A 14981-nucleotide genomic window follows, 5' to 3' on the forward strand; every position below is an offset into this window, starting at 1 on the left:
GATCAAAAACCTGATTCAACAAGAAAAACCATCCAGAGTTTTTCTTCAAGAAACCAAAAGTAGCAACACAGCTATTGAAAAAGTTCGAAACAAGATTTGGGCAGGGAGCAGCGCAATCTCAGTTGACGCCTCAGGGGCCTCAGGCGGACTTTCCATACTATGGAATCCGCAGACTCTAACACTGAATAACTTCCATGCAACACATCACCTCATTCAAGTGTCATTCCACCTCATTGGCACTAACATCCACGGGCATCTCTCAAATGTATACTTTCCGCAAAATATTTAGCAAAAACTAGATCTGCTGGAAACAATCTCCATTCTAAACGAGAACAGGCAGTACCCCCTCTGGATCGGAGGAGGAGACTACAATATCATAAAGTCGATGGAAGAAAAAGCAGGAGGCAGAACCAGGCTAGAGAGTGACAGCAATGGTCTTAGAGAATTTATTCAAAATAATCAACTTATGGACATTCCAACCTCAAATGGAATTTTTACTTGGACTAATAAACGCAGGGGCATTCATCATATAACCTCCAGGCTCGATAGGTTCCTCCTATCAGACAACGCAATACATCTGGGTGGGGACTTTAACGTGTCAATCATACCACAAGGAGGATCTGATCACTGGCCCATCATGCTACAATGGTCTAGGCCCGGTACTCACTGCAATCGACCCTTCCGATTCGAGGCCTTTTGGCTTACAAATCCAAAATTCAAGACAGTGGTAGAAGAAGCATGTAAGTCCTTTATCCCGCCAGAGGGGGCCAAAATGTATCAATTCCAACAAAAGTTGAAAAACTTAAAACAAGTCCTCAAGAACTGGAATCGCACACAATTTGGCAACATTCAGGAGAATCGCCAGAGGCTGGAAAAGCAAATGGAAGCACTTCAACAAACTCTCATTCGAGAAGGCAGAACAGAGGAACAGATACAACAAGAGCAGATCCTTTGGAATCAAATAGAAGAACGCAGGCGGCAAGAGGAAATTCTCTGGCATCAAAAATCCAGAATCAACTGGCTGAAAGATGGGGAAAAGAACACCAAATTTTTCCATAAAACAGCCATCCAAAGGCGTATGCACAACAACATCACCTTCATAAACAATCAACATGGGGAAAGAATAGAAGCACATGAAGATATGGAGAAGGAATTCACAGGCTACTTTCAGGATATTCTGAGGGAGCCCACAGGTAACAGAGATGAGGCAATCAGAACGATAACGCAACACATCCCTCAAATAATAACAAAGGACCACAACAATAAACTGCTTCAACATATATCACTTAAGGAAGTTGAAGAAGCTATGAACCAACTTAAGGATGGCAAGGCTCCCGGGCGGATGGTTTCACATCCAATTTCTTCCATGAATTCTGGGAGCTCATCAAAGCTGAAGTTTGGGAACTTGTGGAGGAATCACGAATTATGCATTGGATACTCCCAGCCCTCAATACGACCTTCATAGCATTGGTTCCAAAAAGTAAAGAAGCAAGTAAACCTGAAAACTACAGACCTATAGCGCTATGCAATGTAATCTACAAGCTTATCACCAAGGTCATAGCGAATAGGCTCAAACCTCTCCTTCCACTACTCATTTCTCCAGAACAAACGGGATATGTCGAAGGCCGGCAGATCATGGACGGTATTATTCTATCAAATGAGGTGATTCACTCATTAAAGCTTCTAAAAAAACCAGGTATGCTTCTAAAACTGGATCTCTCTAAAGCCTTTGACAAAATTAGTTGGAATTACATTCAAAAAATGCTATTGGCTTTTGGTTTCAGTTCTACTTGGACCAGATGGATTATGAACCTTATTTCCTCTCCCAGCTTCTCAGTCCTATTGAATGGCTCGCCCTCCAAACCCTTTCGCCCCTCTCGGGGCATTAGATAGGGGGATCCTCTCTCACCTTTTCTCTTTGTTCTAATGGTGGAAGGTCTCAGTAGACTTCTTAAATTAGCTGTTTCCTCCCAAGCTCTAAAAGGCATCTCTATTCATGGTCTTCCTTCTCAGTCACATCAACAGTTTGTTGATGACACCATGTTATTTGGTCATCCTTCCTCACAAGAAGCGTCCGTTTTTAAATCCCTACTTTCCATCTTCTCCGAAGCATCTGGCACATCCATCAACGCCTCGAAATCTCAGCTCTTCTTCTTCAACACCCCCCCCTCTTCACAAAGGAACATTGCCAGAATTCTGGGTTATACCATTTCCAAGCTACCTTCAACTTACCTAGGAGCTCCCCTCGCGGACTCTGCAATCAGGCATGCCTCATGCAAGACTCTTCTAGATAAATTAGAATCAAAGCTATCTTCTTGGACTTTCCGGGCTCTTAACATGGCTGGTAGACTGGTCTTAATCAAATCGGTTCTACAGGCTATGCCTTTGTATCTCTTTTCCATTATGGCAGCTCCAAAATGGGTCCTCAAGACCATTCACAACCTTCAACGCAACTTCCTCTGGGGTTCCTCTGGCTTAAACAGAAAATGGGCTCTTGTCAACTGGAAAGAAGTCTGCAAAATCAAATCAGAGGGAGGTTTAGGCCTGCGAGATCCACTTCAAAGCAATAATACAATGGGAGCACGAATGTGGTGGAATTGGATCACCAAGCCACACTCACCATGGGCCAGATTATGGCAAGCAAAATATGTCCCGGGTAGTCAATGGAAAGATCTCATCAGAATCAGTTCCTCAACCTCCGGATCACCTATATGGAACACTGCAAAGCTCCATAGCAAGTTCATTCAAGAGCACAGTTTCTAGGAGATTCACTCAGGTACAATAGCAAGGTTCTGGGAAGACTCATGGCAACAACTCCCAAAGCTAGCAACTTTATTTCAAAAGCCTCTATGGCAAATGCAGATGCAGCAGGCAAACCTTACTTACGTGCATCAATTCTAGCAACAATCCTCAAATCATGACTTCCGAATCTGGAAGCAGGCCAGCCTTTGGCAAATGGATTGGCAGGGAGAATCGCACTCTGACATAGATCAAGAACTCACCTACAGAAGAATCCGATACTCCAACCAGCAGGAGCGACTAAGATGGGGTCACACGCCCAAAGGAACATTCACCACAAAAGAAGCTCATCAGCTGAGGTATTCAGAGATCCAGGCAAACAGGGACCGAATCTGGGAAAAGGTCTGGCAGCCAGGACTACGGCCCAAAATTTCAACATTCTTATGGCTTCTCAGCAAACGGTGCATACTCACTTGGGACAACCTGATAAAACGCGGTTTCATTGGGCCATCACGATGCCCAAATTGTAACCTCCACTCTGAGACCATCAGTCATCTAATGGAAACCTGTCAGCTAGCCACGCAACTTTTGAAGAAAGTTGACAACTGCAACATGAGATCGGAAGCAAGGATGGAAGATGTAACAGAAAATATAAGGAAATGGACCAAGAACCCTTTTAAGAGCCAACTTCTCAACTCTCTGTGGAGTCTTTTACCAGGCTTTCTATACTGGACTCTCTGGAAGGAAAGAAACTATAGAATCTTCAATAATACCTTCAGGTCCATAGATGCTCTGTGGCTCATCTTCAAAAAGAATCTACAAGAAACTCTTGCTATCAGAACATGGTCTGCCACAGATCTGCCAGACTCTCCAAGGGAATGCGACATTCTGAAAGCATGGATTTTGGATCTCTCCGTTCTAGCAAAGGTCAGCATTCGTCCCACAATTAGTCCCGCCTCATCAGCAAGTTGGCTCCCTCTGGCAAACAACTCCTACAAGCTAAATTTTGATGGGGCCGCTAAAGGAAATCCCGGACCCACGGGCTTTGGAGGAATTTTTAGAAGCCATACTGGGGCAATATTGCATATATTCTATGGATCGATTGGTAAAGATACTAACAACGCAGCAGAAATGGAAGGACTCTGGGCAGGCATATGCATAGCAGAACAAAAACATTTCTACCCTCTGGAGGTTGAAGGAGACTCTCTCATTCTTATAGCTGCTGCACAAAGAATACAGGCAGGTACTCCAGCCATTAAGGTCGCTTCAAGCTGGAGACTGCTGAGCCAGCTAGAATCTCTGGAGGAAAAACTAAAAAATCCCCCAAGCATCGCCTTCCAGCACGTAAGAAGGACAACTAACCAAGTAGCAGACAGGCTGGCTAACCAGGGAGCATCTCAGTTAATTCCATACTTCTCAGGTTCACTTGATATGGTAGATGATGATAAACTCAAACAGGACTGCATTTCTTTGGTGCAGAAAGACCTCTCCCTCCCGGATGCGGGTGTCTAATACGAGTGGCGGACAGATGGGGTGTCACATGGGCAGGTGTCAACCCATTAGTGACATGCAGTACCCCGCGGTTGATATAGGAGGCTCGCATGCTGTAGAACTAATGCCGGCATTAATGCTGGTCCTGTCGTCCATTCTGCACTGCCTGGTGAACTGCGCGATGGAGGTTAATATACCCAGAACTCCTCTGGCATTTGTGCATACCACTGCTTTCGTCTGGCATACTACCGCTTTACTGGTGCATCACTCGGCGGAGTGGGGAAGGGAACAAGAGCATTTATGCTCTGCAGCCTACTTAGGGACTGCCATACGCCTGAGAAATCGGCGTCGTGAGCTCAATTTGGCTACCCTCGTCCCGATTAAGGTCTCCCCACCAGGTTCCGGTACGCGAGTTCATTTTCGGAATTCAGAAATGCAGGGCGAGCGACAGAGAATGTGCAGTAGGCGCGAAGGCTCTCGCAGAAGGGCCACCATCCAGCGGCCTGCCCCCAATTCTCCTTCCTCCTCCGTCGAAGTCACTTCTGAGCCGCAACATTTCCATGGTAATAGAGCTGGGCGCAGCAGAGGAATGGAAAGTGAACGAAGAATGGATTGTGGGCATCACGAGCATCCTATGGTCAGGTATCGGGTTCCCTGCACTCTCGCTAATTCCACTTTCATTATCTCTACAACGGTTGAGCATTGTGATATTCTTAGAGAACCGGCAGAAGCCACGCTGAATTTTCCTCCTCCTGTGCATGGGACAGGGCCTATTATCAACCTGCAACGCCCTGTCAGGGAAAGCTCCCCCTTAGCCGGTCCTTCAGCTCTTGCAGGTCCAAGCGAGCTTGACAGGGAAAGCTCCCCCATAGCTTGTCCACCAGCTCTCGCAGGTCCAAGCGCCCCTGTTCAGGGATGACCTTCCAGCGTGATGATCCCTCTCTCTGATTCTGATGACTCTCTACATTTTGGGTGCCAAATTGAGGAAGCGCCCTACACCACGGACGATGAATGAGCAAGACAAGAAGTGTGCTCTCGGCAACCTAGGCCGTAAGAGCTATATTTTGTCTTTTTTTTCTGTGTCTATGTATCAGTTCGACAGCATGGGTCTGTCTGTCTATGTGTCGGCCGTTTGGGTTTATATGTCTATTTGTCTTCGGGTCCCTATTATGTACTGTTTAGAGTCATGGTTTCGAGTCATAGAGGCAGTAGATACAACAGAAGACAGTAATTCAATTTTGACGGTGTTCAATTTTGGAAGATACAAGCTGGGTAAATGAACAATTTCTGGGCAGGATTTCTGAGCCATGGCCCTTTTGTAACTCCTATGTAATTTTTGACCTTTTTGTATTATAATAGAATTAGCCTTATTCAGAAAAAAAAAAAAAAAAAAAAAAACACATATATATATATATATATATATATATATATATATATATATATATATAATTTAGAGTGTTTATTAGATATAGAATATATCCATTTATAGATCCATCCCATTTTTTAATTAAAAAATATATATTTTTTTTGCTTGCAACAATTATCAATAGTGGTTTTCTTATATAACACACATATTTAAAGTGTTTATTAAATATAAAATATATCCATTCATAGATCCATCCCATGTAGACTTCCAACAATTCCAAACAATATGTTGCCTATATATAAAAACCTTTATCCCAATCTCTTCCCTAGCAATAAAAGCCTTTATTGTTGTGTTATCAAACTCAGAAATGAAGTCTTTATTCACATACCTTTATTGCTCATTTATCAAACTGAGAAATGAAATCTTTTTTCGCATACCTTTATTGCCCGTTTGAAGTCTTTCTTCACATTCCTATTAAATGTTAAATGTTATTGGACAATGAATTTCTTAGTGATCCATGAGACCCCATGAACCTCCAATTTGGTTGTACATAATACTTCATTTTTTTCAGAAGCATTGACAATTTAGTAGGTCCCAAAAAAGTTAAAATTCTTAATACTATTATTTATATTTTAAAAAAAATATAATATTATATTTATAATATTTATAAATATCATTAAAAAAAATGAAATATATAATAGTTTTTTAAATAAAATAGATTTTTAATAAAAATATTTTCAAATATTTAATATCTAGAAATTCTTTTTAATTATGTTTATGTTTACATTTTTAACTAAAAAAATATTATTTTTTGCTTGCAACTATTATTTATAGTGGTTTTCTTATATCACATTATTTTATTATTTTTTTAATTGAGAGTCTTTATTAGAAATAAAGAAATAGTGGTTTTCTTATATCACATTATTTTATTATTATTTTTAATTAAAAGTCTTTATTAGAAATAAAGAAATAAGCTCATGGTTAAAATTTTAGAGGTATTTAGCTAAGAGTATGGTTTTTTTAATTTGGTTATATATAATATTTTGTTTTCACAAGCATTGTCCATTGTCAATTGAGTAAGTTCCAAAAAGTTAAAATTCTTAATACTATTATTTATATTTTATTATTTTTTTTAAATAAATATAAAATTATAATTGGAATATTTATAAATATCATTAATTTTTTTAATTCGAATATATAATAATTTTTTAAATAAAATAGCTTTTTAATAAAATTATTTTCAAATATTTAATATCTCAAAATTATTTTTAATTAAAAAATATTATTTTTTGCTTGTAACAGTTATCAATAATCGATAGTGGTTTTATTATATCACATAATTTTGTTTTATTTTATTATTGTTTTTAATTGAGTCTTTATGATAAAGAAATAAGTTTATGGTTAAAGTTTTAGAGGTATTTGGTTAAAGTTTTAGAGGTATTTAGCAAGAGTAATAAGTTCATCGTTAAAGTTTTAGAGGTATTTGGTTAAAGTTTTAGAGGTATTTAGCAAGAGTATGGTTTTTTTTATATCATATAATTTTATCTTATTTTATTATTATTTTTTTACTGAGAAATAAGTTCATTGTTAAAGTTTTAGAGGTATTTAGCAAGAGTATAGTTTTTTTTTTTAATCATATTATTTTATCTTATTTTATTATTATTATTTTATTGAGAAATAAGTTCATTTAAAGTTTTAGAGGTATTTAGTAAGAGTATGGTTTTTTTTTTTAATATCATATAATTTTATCTTATTTTATTATTATTTTTATTGAAAATTTTTAGTAGAAATAAAGAAATAAGTTCATGGTTAAAGTTTTAGACCTATTTAGTAAGAGTAAATGGAATAATTTTTTTCATTTTTTCATTTTAATTAAAATGAAATAGAAAACTACATAATTTTAATGTTGAATTTACATGCTATACACATCTTTTGCAGGTACAAGCTAATAGAAGAAAGATATTGTCCTACATGTTTAGGGATTCTTATGAAGAAGTTAAACAAAAACATGATCTCTCTTGTTATACTAATATCACACAAAATTGGATCATGTAAGTATGATTTCATTCTTTTGAGAAGGGGTTAGATGTGCCTCCAAAAGCAAAAATACTCTTATTGTCACCTCCATGGATAATTGGGGTCTTTCATCTTTGCCACTGAAGCTCCCAAAGGTTTTTTTTGGGCTCAATCTTCAATAAAATTTCCTATTAACTTCTTCTTAGAGTTAAGAGAGGTTATCTTCAGTTCTTTAGGTTATCTGTAAATTGTGTTCTCTTGATATTTCCCACAAATAGATCTCACATGGTCCACCCATTTACAAATGGTAATTTACACTAGAAAACTATTTATTTTCCTTAATGATAAGGTTTGTCATTGGTGATAAGGTTTTATCTTCTAATATTACTTAATATCATGATCCAAAAATGGATCTTAGATAAACCTCTAAGTCTAAAAGACTTCATATAAGAGGTGAAAGGTGCCAAATGGCACAAATCCTTTGTAAATTAGAGCAAAATCAAAATCACAAGCTACTCTCAGAAATAGTTTCATTGCAAAGATCTCCTCATTCTGAATCCAACGCAACTTGAATGGTTGAAAACATACTTCACATGAAGGAGTTATCATAAAAATAATTTCCCATTTTATTCTTTGGGAAAGAGGCGAAAACGTAGAGAAAACAACGAAAATCGGGCCTATTGGAGGCTTAAGTCAATAATAAACAAGAGTTGTCAGATCTAGCCAATCAATGGTCCAGATCCGATTGGCAATTGCAATTGACGGTGGCATTCAGCGGGCAGTCAGAAGCATAACGTGTGATGGGACCGGGCCAATACGATACCACGATCGCCGATATCGGCGAATCACAATCGGCTTTGGCATAAACCATACTATATGGGAAGGCCTCGCTCTTGTGCAATCTATGATTCAGACTTGTTGCATCGCAATATTGCATTGACGCATTACAAAGGGGCGGTTATATGTTATATGTTATATATGTGATAACGATGGCAGGACCCGATGGCAATATGAACCAGATTTAATACATTTTGAAATCCATCAAACGACGATTTTCTTTGTATTTTCGTTTTTCGTTGGATAAACGAAATACGAAGGAAAATTGCCCGACTCGATGAAACTGGACCCGAAAGGGTTCCAAAATGAAAACACATAATATTTGAAATTTGTCATAAGCCATTTTTTTGCGATATTTGCACAATTTAACATAGATTTAAAATACAAAGGAACAAGGCCGAAATGACTTGTGATAGTGATTGAGGATGGACCCGATAGGGAAATAGACGAGATTTGAGCACATTGGAATTCTGGCTAAATGACCAAAGACGTGTTTTCGCGTGTTTCTCTGTGTATTGCATTACATGTCCATTTTTTCACACAAAAGCAAAATGACTAGTTTTCCGGTGCGTCGGTCCCTTTCCATTGGAAACCGCCATCACACATGTGTGTTATGAAGCTTAGAGAGCCACAGAGGCAAAAGATAATGATTCCTCATTATCAAAGGGACAAAGGAACGGTTGTGGAAGCTGCAGAGTCACAGGATGCCCTTCAAAAACACAAAGAGCACGAAACAGGGGGGCTTGATAGAGAGCTCATGATATGCGCACAGAGGCCGAGAGCAAATATGCAGAGGCAACTTGGAGAAGCCTAGAGCTATTTGAATGCTGAGGAATCCAAAGGGAAAGCTCAGTGTATACCAAAAGAGCTCAGAGAAGCCAGAGCAGAGAGACATGAGCCAGAGCCAGAGTTGAAGAGCCAGAGTCGGAGCCAGAGCCGAGAGCTAGAACCGGAGCCAAACCCAAAGAGCTAGAGCCAGAGTGAGAGTCGAGATCCAGAGCCAGAGCCAAGAGCGAGAGTGAGAGCCGAAGCTAAAAATCCGAGAGCTTTAGATCCAGGGATGAGATGGTAAAGTAAACCCATCATGTTTTGTGTAAACCAATGGTGTTGAGTCAAAAACTTGTAAAAGAACTACTGCCATAATCTAAGAGAGCCTAGTTGAGTTGACTAGAGCTCACGGAGATGTAGCCCAAGAGTTTTGGGTGAACTCCAAATTAATATTGTTGTTGTGTGTGTGCTTTACTTGCTACATTATTTACTGTTCTTTGTATTTAAAATATCAACATAAGCAACAATAATTACAACACTTAACAATAAAAAAATAAACACAAGCATATACCTATTTCAAGCATTTTTTAATTCCACATTGGTTAATCATAAAGACTTGGGAATATTTAAAGCTTGGAATTGGGAGAGGTTCTTGTAAGTTAGCAAAGAAGCCTAATGCCCCATTTTTAGAGCAGGTGGTATCAGAGCCTATGTTTGGTTAACCCCACCTTCAAAAAAGGTTATATCAGCATGCTTGATTGACAGAGCAAAGACTGCTTGTCTAAAAGGTATTTAAACAGTCATAGGTTGATTGTATGCTTGCATTGCAGAGTGTGAAGATTGTATTCAGGAAGAATGCAATAGCTTGAAACATCATTTGCAGGATGCAGGTGTTCAGAAGCACACACTCGAACCAGAGAGTTGGGGAGATTCCAACAGCCTTGAAGAGATTGATGGTGTTCCAAAGGGAGCCACTTCTTCATTTGCTTCACCTCCTCATGAAGGAAATAAAGGTGAAAGAGAGGTATAAATCTGGTTCCAATCATTTTCCTTTTGATTGTGCAAAGCATGATAAATTTCCACACATGTATGGGAAAAGAATTGCATGTTCCTTTTGTAGTTTGGATAACCATAATGTTTCTAGATGTTGGAAGAGAATGGCCACAAACATGAAGCAGAAGAAGGAAAAGAAGCAAGAAGCCAAAGATCCATTGGACAAGGCAAATAATGCTATCAAGAGGATGCACATGCAGTGCACTTACTACCATAAGCAAGGACATCTTGCTATAAAATGTTGGACTCTGAATCCAACAATGCTTCCACAAAAGCTAAAGAAAGTGGAAAGAGAAGATGGTAGAAATGGAAGTGAAGATTCCATGAATTATGTGTCTGAGAATGATTCACATGATGATGGTGATGTGCAAACAAAGGTAGTACCTTTGAAAGGGATTGGTAAGGAATGGTTAGAGTTCTCATCTGATTAAGATTTCATGTTTATTGATGCATCTACATTATATTTCATTTCAGCTTCAAAAGTACAGTGTGCTTAAGTGAAATTTGAAGGATGAAATGCATGCATGAGCATGAGATGCATGAACAGAGGGATGTTGATGATTTCCTTGTTTTTGTCATTGTATGTGTAATTAACTTGCAAGGTTGATTGCTTTGACATGCATGTGATACCATGTTGACTTGGGAGAAGTTAACTTGGTCTCCAAATGGAGATAATGATGAAGAGTTTCATCTTTTGAAAAAGAGTCATAATCGTCTTTTTCTACATGCTTGACTGAAGGGTAATTTGTTTAAAGGCATGTTTTGTGGGCTTGTATCTAGTCCATCATTTCTATGCAGATACAAGACATGGAGGTGTTCACAAGATGTGAAGTCTGTTTCTTTTGTTGAAGCAGGAGTTAGTCCATCAGGTTGATGTCTGTATGCCTGTTGTTGTTAACAGTTGTTGTTTCCAGCCTTTCAAATAGGTACAAATGAAGGTTTTGTGGAGCAAATGAACTTCACATTTGTTTGAGCCACCTTGGGTCAATGATCAAGGCAAAGAAGCTAAAACCACCTTCTATGACCATTTCAGCAGATGTTCTACAGGAAGGCAAGGAGGAAGATAGTTCTTCCCAGGAAGACCAGCCCATCCAAGAAGGGAAGTGGTCAGAAACTTTGGTTCAGAGGCACTATATAGAGGCAAGTGTAGGGAAGCTAAAAGAAGAGGGTGAGTCACTCTCATTTACTGTTCAGATCAGTATATCAATCTTTTGGAGACCAAAAGTTCTCTTAGTGGGAAGGCATGATCCAAAAATGGATCCTGGATAAACCTCTAAGTCTAAAAGACTTCATATAAGAGGTAAAAGGTGCCAAATGGCACAAATCCTCTATAAATTAGAGGAAAATCAAAATCGTAGGATGCTCTCGGAAATAGTCTCATTGTAAAGATCTCCTCATTCTGAATCCAACACAACTTGAATGGGCAAAAACGAACTTCAGATGAAGGATTTATCATAAAAAGAAGTTCCCCTTTTCTTTTTTGGGAAAGAGGCGAAAACATAGAGAAAACATCGAAAATCGGGCCTATCGAAGGCTTAAGTCAACAATAAATAGGAACCATTAGATCTGGCCGATCAATGGTCTAGATCCAATCGGCAATCGCAATCAGCGATGGCAGTCGGCGGGTAGTCGAAAGCATAACATGCGATGGGACCGGGCCGATGCGATACCGTGATTGCCGATATCGACGGATCACAATCAGTGTTGGCATAAACCATACTATATGGGAAGGCCTCAGGCTTGTGCGATATGTGATTGCGACTTGTCGCATCGCAATATTGCATTGGCGCATTACAAAGGGGCGGTTATATGTTATATGTATGTTATATACGCGATAGCGATGGCCAGACCCGACGACAATATGAACCAGATTTAATACATTTTGAAATTCGTCAAACAACGATTTTATTTGTGTTTTTGTTTTTCATTGGATAAATAAAATACGAAGGAAAAGTGCCCGACCAGATGAAACTGGACCCGAAATGGTTCTGAAATGAAAACACATAATATTTGAAATCCGTCATAAGCCATTTTTTTGCGATATTTGCACAGTTTAACATATTTCTAAAATACAAAGGAACAAGGCTGAAGCAACTTGCGATAGCGATTAAGGACAGACCCGATAGGGAAATAGACCGGATTTGAGGACATTTGAAGTCCAGATAAATGGCCAAAGATGTGTTTTTGCGCATTTCTCTTTGTATTGCATTATGTGTCCATTTCTGCACACGAAGGAAAAATGACCAGTTTTCCAGTGCGGCAGTCCCTCTCCATTGGAAACCGCCATCACACGTGTGCATTATGAAGCTCAGAGAGCCACAGAGGTGAAATATAATGATTCCTCATGATCGAAGGGATAGAGGAACGACTGTGGAAGATGCAGAGTCACACAATGCCCTTCAAAAACATAAAGAGCACGATTAACAGGGGGGTTTGACACAGAGCTCATGATATGCGCACAGAGGCCGACAAAAGATGCATAGAGGCAGCTTGGAGAAGCCCAGAGCTGTTTGAATGCTGAGGAATCCAAAAGGAAAGCTCAGTGTATGCCAAAAGAGCTCAGAGAAGCCAGAGCAGAGAGCCATGAGCCACAACGAGAGCCGAAGAGCCACAATGAGCACCGAGAGCCAGAACTGGAGCCAAAGACAAAGAGCCAGAGCTACAGTCAGAGCCGAGAGCGAGAGCCAAGAGCCAGAGCGAGAGCCGGAGTCAAAAAGCTGAGAGCTTCAGAGCTAGGGATGAGATGGTAAAGTAAGCCCATCGTGTTCTGTGTAAACCGATGGAGTTGAGTCAAAGACTTGTAAAATAACTGCTGCCATAATCTGAGAGAGCCTATTTGAGTTGACTAGAGCTCACGGAGACGTAGCCCAAGAGTCTTGGATGAACTCCAAATTAATATTGCTATTATGTGTGTGCTTTACTTGCTGCATTATTTACTGTTCTTTGTATTTAAAATATCAGCATAAGCAACATTAATTACAACACTTAACAGTAAAAAATAAACACAAACATACACCTATTTCAAGCATTTCTTAATTCTACATTGGCTAATCATAAAGACTTGGGAATATTTAAAGCTTTGGAAGTGGGAGAGGTTCTTGTAAGTTAGCAAAGAAGCCTAAGTGCCCCATTTTCAGATCATATCATGATCATCTCAAAATCTAATATAAAAGTGATGATAATTTTAATGTAATACTTAACAATCATTTAATTTTTTTTATAATTTTTTTTCAAAATCTAATATGAAAATGATGATAATTTTAATTTAATATTTACCAATCATTTAATTATTTTTATAAAAAAAATTTATATGTAATGAGAGAGAATCCAATTCAATATGACATGTTATTCATAAAAAATTGATCAAATAGAAATTTACTCATTTCCATTGAAAATGGATTTTCATAAAGTATAATTTATTTCACACTCACAATAATTTTCAAAAAAGGTTAAAATTTTATTTATCTATAATAAGAAATAATTATATTAAAAATAAAAATAGAAGGATGACTAAAGTTGTCAATTTTTAAATTTTTTCTTCTATTTTAAATTTCTTTTATATTAAGGTATATGATTCATGTTAGAACATGTTTCGGATAAATTTGATAACATTGTAATGTAAAAGGATAAAGAATGGACATGTAGAATGTAGAAAATATTTCCAATGATAAAATGTTAAGTATTTTTTTTTTTTTAATTTTTGATTGCATTGAATTTTTTATATGCCACCATTCTGAAATTTATGCCTTAGGGCATTTCCATTGCAACATTTGATGCAAAATATTAAGCATGTTTTTTATTTTTAAAATTTTTGATTGCATTGAATTTTTCTATGTCATTATTCTCGAATTTAATATGCCTTAGGGCAATTCCATTGCAACATCTGGTGCAATTGCTAGTTAAGGTAAAATGAGGAGAATGATGAGCCTCATTCCATAAATGACTTGTAAAAGGCAATAACCATGAACAATATATTACCTAATTTTTTTTTATTGTTGAACAATATCTCCTACCTACAATTTTTTTTTGTTACAGTGCTAGAAAGGCCCTCAAATGAGCATGAGGAAAGTTGTATCTTACCTAGACGCCAAAGACATACCTTCATGAGCAATCAATTTAAGGCATGAACCCATATTTTTTTTCAAATAGTAGATTAAAGGATGGAAGTATTTTAATATTATCTTTTAATACATTTCAATTAGTAGAGTAAATTAAAGCATGAAAATATTTTGATAGAGTCTTTTTTTAATACATTTCAAATAGTAAATTAAACATTAAATTTTTTAATACATTTCAAATAGATTAAAGTATAAAAAATACTTTTCAAATAGTAAAGTAAAGCATGAATTTTTTTTAATACATTTCAAACAATAAATTACAGCATAAAATTCTTTTAATACCTCTTTTAATACGTTTCATTTCAGAAACAAAATGGTCCACATTTCAAAATTTATTGAGAACTCTCATCATAATTTAATTTATTTATTGAGCTCCCTCATTGGGCAGCGTGACAGTGATATGAAATCCCTCAAAATCAAATCCCATGGAAGAGCCCCACGGCCCCTCTCAAATCTCATGGAAGAGCCGCGGCCCCAAATATCCCACCGCCCCTGTTGTTGTTGATTTATGTTCATCCACTGCGAGAGCCCCTCCGTTGTTATTGATTGATGTTCATCCACTGCGAGAGCCCCTCCGCTGTTATTGATTTATG

At 37.9% G+C, this 14981-nt stretch overlaps 1 protein-coding gene across 1 annotated transcript; it reads left to right on the top strand.

Annotated features, from left to right (window-relative positions):
- Nucleotides 1-385: 385 nt before the first annotated feature.
- On the top strand, nt 386-1465 carry LOC149153613 (uncharacterized). The gene has a single exon (XM_089443872.1). The coding sequence runs from the start codon at nt 386-388 to the stop codon at nt 1463-1465; it is 1080 nt and encodes a 359-aa protein (XP_089299998.1).
- Nucleotides 1466-14981: the final 13516 nt, after the last annotated feature.

This window comes from Pinus tabuliformis, chromosome 9 (assembly GCF_031772625.1).
Source record: "Pinus tabuliformis cultivar Carrire ecotype Pingquan chromosome 9, CPIR1, whole genome shotgun sequence".
Classification (NCBI taxonomy): domain Eukaryota; kingdom Viridiplantae; phylum Streptophyta; class Pinopsida; order Pinales; family Pinaceae; genus Pinus; species Pinus tabuliformis.